Source organism: Anopheles darlingi, chromosome 3 (assembly GCF_943734745.1).
Source record: "Anopheles darlingi chromosome 3, idAnoDarlMG_H_01, whole genome shotgun sequence".
NCBI lineage: Eukaryota > Metazoa > Arthropoda > Insecta > Diptera > Culicidae > Anopheles > Anopheles darlingi.
The window spans coordinates 55,062,042-55,072,041 of record NC_064875.1 but is presented as its reverse complement, the minus strand read 5'-3'; the positions used below and the strand labels follow the sequence as shown (position 1 = coordinate 55,072,041).

Sequence of the window (10,000 nt, the reverse complement as noted above, 5' to 3'; positions counted from 1 at the left end):
CAGGGCTCTTCCTTTCGTTGCTTTCGACATGCTGTGCCAACTAATGGCGGGCACGTGCTTAATGCTAGAATGGTTCTTATGAAGGCTAACAGTTAGATTCTACCCTTTGTTCTGCCGCTGGTCAATCTATCGAGGTGTTTGTAGTCACAAATTATCGTATGCGTGCGCTTAAGCATGGTTCGATCACATATGACCATGCAGCCTATTTTCAACCAAACTCCTCATCATTCCGTTAGTCGTTGAATAATCGGCGGTGCTAATTGAATACTGTTCATATAACTAAATGTCATCCGCTTTAATTAACTACCGCAGTCGCCAAGGATGGCCACGAGCATTAGTCAGCATTGATTGAACTGCTACTTGGCAGACTGATTGGGAAAAGCTTAGTTCAAGATGATGAAACTTTTAGTTGCTAAGTTGTACGGTTTCTCCGTCATTGGTCACGCGTTTCTAAAAAGTCCTGGGATCACTGGATAACCTGCTGATTCATTGAATTCAGTCGTTTATGGGATTTTTATCCTAGGACTAAAATGCCATCTGCGTGAACCCTTGGATCAGTTGTTTTGTGGAGTTGGAAGGTGTGAATCACAACGGCGATTTTAGGCACTTCCTCGTCACAGTATAAATGGGCGGGCAGTGTATATCGTGGATCGTCAGTTTGAAGTCTAGTGCCAACGAAAGAACAAGTTTTGTGAACCAAAGGTGTTAAGGCCATTGTTGAGTGGTTAGAAAGAACGATTCTAAAACAATTCAAGTGTTTCTGTTCATAAAAAAGTGTAGAAGAAGAAAATGGATTTCTACTATCGTAAAGTATGTGCACTTAACTTAATTATTTCCTATCGACAGCATAGGCAGAAGTTGGTTTCTCATTGTGCAACTCTATGTTTAATCTCCCTTTGCAGGTGATGATCGTGGTCGTTCTCGCTCTTGTATGCAGTGCGTTTGTGAAAACCACAGAAGCTGCCCCAACGCCCGTCAAAGAGTACAACCCACTGGCAGTACTTCCGCTGCTGAAGTTGGAAAATTCGCTTCCCCAAACGGGTGCTGTCAAAGAAGAATCGTTAAACCGGAGTAAGCGAGCAATTATCTTCCGCCCACTGTTTGTGTACCGCCAGCAGCAAATCAAGCACAATCTGGTGAATGCGAAATACCAAATGAATCCGGATAAAATCGACAAGTACTACTACGCAGGACAAATTCCTTAGGCAGCGTTGTTCCTTTCCGCTTTGTTGGTGAATCAGCGATGCGCGATGATAGCAAGAAATGTGATAATAATTTGCGAATTAAGATGCTACCTCTACTTTTGATTGAAGATGTCTCCCATCGGTGCCGATGTCGCACACCTGTTTGTTAGATTATGCTAATAAATCGTACTACGTGTTTTCGTAAAATTCGTTCGCTTCAAAAATAGCATTAATTGGTAGATGTTCGAGAATGAGTTGGGATTGGACTTATCTTCTGGAAGATACATCGAGTTGATTGGCGTCAAGTGTTTCGCTCGGTTGCACTTCTCCGTGACTTGGCATACAACTCTTGAATGGGAAGTCCTAGGGCTCGTCCGGTTCAACTCCAGCTCAAATCCAGAGATTCGAAATAGATGTGTGAAGAACCAGCGAAGCTAACATGTGGCCCTATGTGGTCTGATCGATCGATCGTGAGGCGTACCATCGATTGTTAATTAGCAGGCTCGGCATGATCGTGGCCTCAAGTTCAAGCAAATGGGGCCAACGGATGTGTGAAATGTGTACAACAGAAAGAAAGGCAGCACGTTCGCTTTCTCTTGGCTTACGTTGTCGTGAGAACCGTCCTGTTCCTCCTGTGTAATCGTAAGGTTTAAACGATTATCTGTTGAATCACTAGGAACCATTAGGGCATAATGAAATCTGTTCTGCACCGCGACTGCCACATTCCTGTAGCATTCGACATGCCATGTGCATGACTGCAAGAGAACAGTTAGCACAAGCTCTACCTAAATACGAAGAATACGCTACCGATGTGCCTCACTGGTCCGCTTCCTTCCTGTTCCTCGAGATGCTAATCGCTTGGGCACACAATTGCACCTCACGACGACTTGCGCATGGTTTAGCGTGAGCTGTAAAGAACCTCGCCTGCTGCGAAGTACGTTGGTAGAAAAACTATAAACTAGACCCGACCGAGTCCAGTTCAGGGACAGCAGTTGTCGACGATGGCTTTCGCGAATTCAGTTCCGGTTTTACGGCCGAGTTTGGGTGTTCCGGTTTCACATCGGCTTTGGCTGAGTTTACTCTGGTCCAGTGTACTTTGTAGTGCCTTCTTCTATCCTCAAGATGCTTACAGGACACAATATTATAACGCCATTCCAGTGCAGAGTGATACTCGACCACAGCAGTAGTAAGTTACGCGTGACTCATCATGAAGGGCGTTTTAGTGCTACTCCTTTTTTGCCATTCTAGCCCAAGCGATTATGGTTATGCCGTTAATCAGAATTCAATGACACCGGTCAACCCATACGTACAGAATGGAGCAGGATTTAACCAAAATGTGAACTATTACGGGGTACCTGGATATGATGACTATCGATACCAAGGACACAATCGATACGCTTCGAGCGATCCTTACGTCCGACAATACTGGAATGATTACTACCGTCGGAATTACTACAACAGTGGTGCAAGTAGAAGGTGTGTTAATCGTTCGTACATCGCTACATTCGTTGTACATCTTTATAACTAAACTCGTGTCATCTTTCACAGGAGACAGGATACCATCCAAGAGACTACAACTGCAGCCTTAACGACTACTACGCCAAGGCCAAGGAGTGTGCCTAGAAAGAAGAAACTTTTCGTCCCAAACGTATGGGGATAGTGAAGGGGGGACTGAACGTAAAACTGTGGTGAAGATTTTTTATAATAAACTGTAAAACTGAAACATTTAGCACTTTGCTTTGCGGTTATATGCTCGTAGTTGGACATCCGGCATTCTACTAGGTTGGACTAATGAAAACTCCAGAAAGTCTTCTAGTATACCGGAAATTTAAAAAAAACCCCTAAATGGCGCCATCTTCGTCGTCAATAGGATTGCAGAAATGCGGGCGTTCAGCTGGCCGGCCGTGCAACTCCCAAACCCGTTCAGTATAAACACATGAGCTAAAGCTACAACCCTGTGTCGTTGTTTTGGAAATCGCTGCCGAAAGTGTTTTTTTCTACTTTTTCGGAGTTTTTTCATAAATTTCGTGATAAGAACAAATAAGCATCGTTTGCAACTACCGCCGTCGTTTCCGTTGGAAAAGTAAGCCGCTCCATCCCACAAATCGTACAAACCGCGTAAAAACTCGTTGTTCGGCGTCGCGAAAAACGGGAAAACCGGTGGGAGGAGATTGGAAAGTGATTTTCCGAGGTGCTGCTCGCAGAAAAGTCCATCGTCGCGTGCGGGAAAGTGGTTCATGGTAGTTTTCCAACGGCGCGCAGGATGATGACGATGACCGAGAACAACTCAAGCGATGATTCAGAGGCCGAGCGGGAGTTGGAGAGCTGTCCGGAACTGAAAGGATATCTGAGCAAGTGGACCAACTACATCCACGGTTGGCAGCCCCGGTTCATCGTCCTGAAGGATGGAACACTTTCGTACTACAAAAGCGAACAGGACAGCGATTTCGGGTGCCGCGGGGCGATCAGCCTGCAGAAAGCGACGATCAAGGTGAGGGGACGACAGGGCACCGGCGGAATTCCGTCAATTAACCCATCCCCCAGATGATAATTGATTTAATTGACCAAATTTTTGGCCCCTCTTTGCTTTCAGTCGCACGAATTCGATGAGTGCCGGTTCGACGTGGCGATCGACCAGAATGTGTGGTACTTGCGGGCGGAAACGCCCGAGGACAAGCTGAACTGGATTGAGGTGCTGCAATCGTACAAAACCGACATGCCGGAGACGGTGAGCTTGCGGCGTCACGGCAGCACCATCTCGCTCCAGTCAAACACACTGTCCACGGCCAGCGGGAGCAGCTTGAAGCGCGTCAGTCGAGGGTTGCGCGAGAAGCTGCACGAAATCGAAACGTACCGGGACATCCTCGCTGGACAAATTGATACTCTGCAGCGGTAGGAACGCCGGACTGGGCTGCTTGGCAGTTGAGATTGCTCGCTGATCACTGATCAGCACGTCCGTTTGACCCATTTCAGGTACTTTGATGCTCTGCACAGCAAAAACGAAGACCAACCCCCGCTGGATCTGGGGGACGGATTGAAACCGATCGATTTCAGAGGAGAAGCGATAACGTTCCGCGAGACCACTGCCGGTGTGATCGTCACCCTTCAGCATTGCTTAGACATCATCTCACAGAAGGAGGAGAGCTTCAAAAGAAAGCTCGATCGGGAACAGGAACGACGAAGAAAGGCCGAAGAACTTTTAAGGTATGTGGAGCTCAGACTCCCTCCCTTCGCTTATGGCTAAAGAAATTATTCAAAATCTCAATCTCTTTGCAGGAATTGCAAAGATGAGCTGTCAAAAAATAGGAACTCCGTTATCCCCGGCCCCGATTTGGAGGTAAGCTAGGGGACAACCTGGGCTGACGTATGCCTGAAGTTGGGAAATACCGGGCGATGTGGCAACGCGTGGTCGCGGGCGTTGGGCGTTCGTTTCGTAGTCGCCTTATCATCATGCTGGTGCTGATACGCGGGCGCGGGATCCATGGGCAGTGCAGTGCGGGTTGGATGCTTTATCTTTTGCACAGTGCAAGTGGTTGCCGGTGGTGTGATTGTTGGATGCCGCTGGTAAACACATTGCCACATTGTTCCGTGCACTGTGCTGTTTGTCGTAGATTTCGTGTCAGGTACGATGAGGTTGGCAATTATTTCGAGAATTCGTTCTGGGATGGCTCGGATTCTAGGCTCAACTGCCAGGCGGCGATTTGTTTGTCCGATAAGCTCGGTTCGGTTCTGTAGCGTTTGCTTATAATTGTCAATACAATTTAGCGACAATTGTGTATGTAGAGATGAAACTGAATGTTGTTGCTAGGCACGTTCATGTCATTACTATGGATCATTAGAGCATTTATTTTTATCAATTCTTTGTTGAATTATGACGGAAGATATTGACTTTCATGGTATCTTTTGAGAGGAATACAATAACGGAAAGCTAAGCGAATGGTTTAGTGGAATCTCGTACGATATCAGAAGGCATTCCTCAAGTTCGTTCGTTTGCATTCCACTTTAGCTTGCGTAAATCAATGACTTTGAAAGCATGTATGCATTTGAAACGATGACGCAAAACTGACTTTAAGTATTGGATTTTTTATTTCATTTTACTCCCATTGAATGATTCTAAATCGCACTTTGAATCGAAGGCTGCAGAACATAATCTTGCAAAGGTATCATTCATGCTCAGTCTTTCTTTTTAAGACCCACCGTTGGACCACAACAATGAAGATTAACTTTTACTTTAACTTTTACTGCTTCGCCTCTCCTCACGAAACCTTCAGCACTGCCGTACGAGCTTTGAGTACCATTTGGTCGTTGATTAATGAGTCAATAAAATCAATGCACAAAAACTCAACTGGAAGCCAAGGCCGAGGCCAACGTTCGGACTACTGGAAGTGCGACAACGTACGGTGTCGAATGATCTACGTAAGCGCCAACTGCACTATCCACTATCTTTAGCTAAACAACGGAGCTATAAAAAAGTAAAATAACGGAGCTAGAGCTACGGGGAACGGTAGAGGCACCGTTGGTCAGCTTAATTGCCGCGAAAAGAACCTCGTCGTCACGCGCCGGCTTTTAGGATGCTGTTGTGGCTACAAGACGTACGAAAGTGATCAGTATTCAATGGACTGATTGGCTGAATCCGCTAGAGATAAGCTTTGATCATGACCCGAATATTGGTCACGTCGAAGAACACCACAGCGCCGATCGTCCCCGTTATGGGCGTCGAATTCGAATTACTACCTTTACGTGCACCGACTGGCCGCTGCTAGTTGAGGCTCGCTCGTTGCGCTCCTGGGAATTTGGCATTCCATTTGCCGCCAGACCATGTGCGTGAGCGCCCTTCAGTCGGTGGTTGAGAAATGTGTTTGACAATGAAACGAGCGGGGTCAGGTCAGGACTTTGCATCACTTGGGGTATGCTCAGTGTGTGCCTTGCACTTACGCATACAACAGGAGTGACGGACACGTACTGTTGCACAACAACAGAAGAACAACAACGATGATCGTGATACTAATCAGGAAGCACTGCTGCTGGTGCTGCTGCACATGCGCGTCTTGTCTTTTTGTTCGTCCCAAACGATCGTCTTGTAATTAACGGTTCATCGAACTGCATCGAAACGTTGGCGGTAGTCTGTGCGAGTATAGGTCATGGACTGTGAATGAGGTCAGGCGCATTGGAAGTGCCCCGCTGCTGTAGAAGAGGGGATGCCGTGATGGTTTTTCGTGTCCCATATCGCTTCTCTACCAACCAGATGGCCTCACTAGCGACGACAAATCCAACACCATCACCAGGTTGTTGTTTATTGATTTTTCATCTTCAAAGCTCTCCGATTGCGGCGGTCGCGGTACCGATGCCATGCCGCCGTGCCGATGTTTGTGAGATGGCCAAAATAAAACCTGTTTCTCTGGCGGGTGGGGAGGACCCCGATATGCACAGGTGAATGCGCGGTGCTGTCGTGCGATGACCGTCAAACTTAAAATTCATCCAACGCACACCCTCGTTTCGCTTTCGTTGGTACCGTCGCGATGATACGCGTCACCGGCTGCGACATAGCGCGTGCTAGCCGGGCCACCAGTGGGGAAGGACCCTCCAGTGGACCCGTGTTATGGTGCTTGTTGTGGATGGATCTAGATTGATTCGTCGAACCATTGGGATGATCGTGCCGCGTGATCGTGGAGCAAGATTTTTCATCATCCGCGTTCCATGCGTTCCATCATACCTACCGAGCATCTCGCCTAATGATGAAGTCGATGAACTACTCTTAACGCTCTGGTAGCGGGAGTTGGAAGTTAGTAGCTTACGTTATTGGAGTTGCTGAATGCTCACCGAATCTGTGCTGATCGGTGGTGTTACGTAAAGGGGAAATATTACAAGAGAGCGGGATGCATCCAAGCAGCGAAGCATCGAGTGAACGCGGGCGAGGTGGGCGAAACTGGGGCGCCAGGGCGATCGATTAGGTGGCAGGTTGCCGAAATCTCCCTACTCAGATGTACTACTTCAGATCCGGATTGGGTAAGCATTTTTGTCTTTTTATGGTGGGCTTAACATTCTCTCAGTGATCGTACATTTGTTTAATTGCTCCAGAATATTAATTTTTTTTTGCGAGATTCAACATATAACATTGTAAAGGAGTTGGATCAGAAGAAGATAATCAGCAGATGAACTTCGTCTTTACTCTTTTCCTGATCATCGAGGATCCTCATTGCAACCTGTCGAACTGGATGAGTTGTTGATTGCTGCAACCTTGAACGAGATTCGAGCCAAAGCTCGTCCATCTCATCCCTATGCGATGCCTTTCATTCCGTACATTCTCGCGTCATGCACCGCTTTGACCATGTTCGGCGAGCGTTTCCTTACACCTCTTTTCGACGCCCGGTGTATGGCTGTGCTTTTGTCGCCTTTCTTTTCGGTGTTCGCGCGATCGTACGATCGGTTGCTGCTGCTGCTGCTGTTGTAAACAATGGTTATGTAATGCGCGCTACGCCGGATCGTACGATCGCAGGGTGGAATACAGTGGACCAGCTGAGAAGGGTGGAACGCATTACTGGATGGCTGATACTATGCATTCAGGTTGTCTTGAAAGGTACGAGCCCCCTGTAGTCCTTTCGTGGCAATGTAATCCTTTCACCGAAACCTGCGTTTTAACGTGTAGTCTCAGTCGATCGCATTTAGGGCAACACTCAATCTTCATTACCGAGAAGCATACGTCATTGGGATCGTTTCCTTTCGATTTCATGTTGAACCAACCGCCGATCACCGGTAGGCGCGTGTGTGTTCTTACGCGGAGTATAAATGTAAATAAGGACCTGGAATTTATAATTCATCGTCAAAAGTAGCACCCAACAGCATGCAGCAACTTTGTGTTGTTTAAGAAGAAAATTTACAAAGAATTAATATTCTTCTTTGCCCTTTCGAGACACAAATTCCTGTTCGCTTCTGTCATCTCGTATCTATTGATAGCTCGATCGATCGATCATCGTCGTAACAACCTTGTGGTGTGATGCGTTCCATATTGAAGAACGTTCAAATATAGCGCTTTTCACCTTTTGACCCGTGGTTGGCTGATTGGTGTAGGTCTAGGAGCCTTCCAGGCGAATTCACGCTCCGCTATGTCTTGTACCACATTTTGGCAAACGACATTCGACGATGGATATCGTCATTGATGGCTTACGATGGGCCGAACGCCCCATTGTGGTGATGTATGAAATGACACTCAGCGAACCGCAACGGGAGCAATGTCTTTGCACGGCTTTTGAAGTATTTCGTTGATAAAGCACGGCGAGGGTCGCATGATCATCGAGGTCGGTACATCTTAAGATCTATTCACTGCAATTCGCATTACATTTTGCAGACTATCAGATTACATTGGCAACAGTTTCCATTTTTTCATCCAATAATCCATTCAGAGCCTTTAAATCGAAACTACACAACCAATGTCATTAATTTTGCGCCTGCATGAGTCCAGGCAGTTGATGAATTGACTTCTGCTCAGCAGACATTAACTAATAGAACGATAGAACGATGTAATTGCTTCGCGACAATGTTGTAAACCGTCGTATGACAGTTGAAACCGACAATAGTACCACCACCGGTCCTCTATTGGTCAATCTTAAGGCACAAGTGCACCAGAGGAGATCACTGACTCTATTAGCTTCGATTTGGCGGTAACGACCGCCACCGCTACCCACCGGCATATTGGCTAAGATCCATAACGAATTGTGCGCCCAGGTGCACCGCACGATGTAACGGCCGGGCGTGAACAAATGGATTGTTGTTTCATTTTCAGTTTAATGTATTGTGCCATGTCTGCTACACGACACGATCGATGCTGTCGTTGCTGGTGATGCAAGAGATTCGATATTCTCTTGTTAATTATTTTCCCTTTTGTCGAAAGTGGTTCGCATGATTTTTGGCAAACTGAAAATAAAATACTCCAGCCACAACCTCACAGCCAAGGTAGGAAGCTGGGCGGTACCTGGCCTTCACATGCTACCCCTCCTCGCTTCAAAGACGACATATAGCGTCTCCTTCGCCGAACAATGATGGTTCGCCGATACCACGCAGTGAACAACACGATGACATCGCCTCGACTCGCGACGCGACGCGTTAACAGTGATGAGGCGCTCTTTCACCGTGGTAGGTGCACGCGCCCGTGTTCCAAGTTTGTCCAGCCATCGCCGTGGTCTGTGGCGCACGAGCACGCGCCATCACTTTCCGTCGGGCTGTCGATCGGTGCAGGTTGTCCCAAAGCGTGCTCGAGCGACGCGAGCCACCGCCGAACGTAAGCTCTGCGAACCATTATAGTCCGCGACCTTCTGGTGTTTGGTGTTTGGCGTGCTAGTTAATAACCGCGACCGCGTGCGGTCAGTGAGGCTCTGTGAGGTGGAAAAGTTGCAGAAAATGCTTTCAGCCGCAGCTCGATCGTCGATCATAGCCATCGATCGAAGATAATAAGTGTGCGCCTTATCTAGCAGAGCGTTTCGCGAGCGTGCGTTTTTTTGGCAAGGACATTTGGCCATCGAACGAGATTCGATCAGTCCACCCTGAAAGTCGTGCAAAGCCGCGTGTGTTTCGAAACCTGACCTGTGTTACCTCCAGTCCATCATCGTCTCATCGTCTCATCGGGGCAGCACCATCTGCTACACAAGATGCCATCATTAACAACGGCCCGATTGTTCAAGGGATTGCTGCGAAAGGAAATAGTATGTGACCCTCTCACCTGTTATGTGTTGTTCTGCGAAATGCAAGAAATGGAGCGGCTTCACTAACGACCACCACCTGAGAAGGTGCGCTGTGGCATGGTTGATCGATTGCTCCACCGG

At 47.5% G+C, this 10,000-nt stretch overlaps 3 protein-coding genes across 5 annotated transcripts in view; all 3 read left to right on the top strand.

The window, feature by feature from the left end:
* Window positions 1-146, top strand: part of LOC125954979 (actin-binding LIM protein 3) — a 30,558-nt gene extending 30,412 nt beyond the window's left edge. Inside the window, exon 10 of one of the 2 annotated variants that reach the window (XM_049685744.1) lies at window positions 1-146. This exon is cut by the window's left edge and continues 2,310 nt beyond it. The gene's annotated coding sequence lies outside the window, so the exon portion shown is untranslated. The other variant, XM_049685743.1, reaches the window with a different exon arrangement.
* A 2,033-nt stretch (window positions 147-2,179) lies between these two features.
* Window positions 2,180-2,907, top strand: LOC125955094 (uncharacterized). The gene is made up of 3 exons (XM_049685950.1): window positions 2,180-2,370; window positions 2,433-2,660; window positions 2,733-2,907. Exons 1-3 carry the CDS (start codon window positions 2,186-2,188, stop codon window positions 2,842-2,844), a joined length of 525 nt encoding a protein of 174 aa, XP_049541907.1. The 5' UTR covers window positions 2,180-2,185; the 3' UTR covers window positions 2,845-2,907.
* A 256-nt stretch (window positions 2,908-3,163) lies between these two features.
* Window positions 3,164-10,000, top strand: part of LOC125955001 (ceramide transfer protein) — a 10,439-nt gene continuing 3,602 nt past the window's right edge. The window contains exons 1-4 of one of the 2 annotated variants that reach the window (XM_049685797.1): window positions 3,164-3,675; window positions 3,778-4,076; window positions 4,158-4,388; window positions 4,461-4,521. In XM_049685797.1, coding sequence (XP_049541754.1) covers window positions 3,448-3,675; window positions 3,778-4,076; window positions 4,158-4,388; window positions 4,461-4,521 — 819 coding nt within the window. In that variant the 5' untranslated portion in view covers window positions 3,164-3,447. Of the gene's footprint in view, window positions 3,676-3,777; window positions 4,077-4,157; window positions 4,389-4,460; window positions 4,522-9,236; window positions 9,881-10,000 lie in introns of those variants that run through there. The other variant, XM_049685798.1, reaches the window with a different exon arrangement.

What these genes read in the sequence shown, in the direction of transcription:
- LOC125955094 (XM_049685950.1), top strand. Translation starts at nt 2,186, where the DNA reads ATGGCTTTCGCGAATTCAGTTCCGGTTTTACGGCCGAGTTTGGGTGTT. An exon ending in GATACTCGACCACAGCAGTA is followed by an intron (nt 2,371 to 2,432) that starts GTAAGTTACGCG and finishes TTGCCATTCTAG; the next exon opens with CCCAAGCGATTATGGTTATG. An exon ending in AACAGTGGTGCAAGTAGAAG is followed by an intron (nt 2,661 to 2,732) that starts GTGTGTTAATCG and finishes CATCTTTCACAG; the next exon opens with GAGACAGGATACCATCCAAG.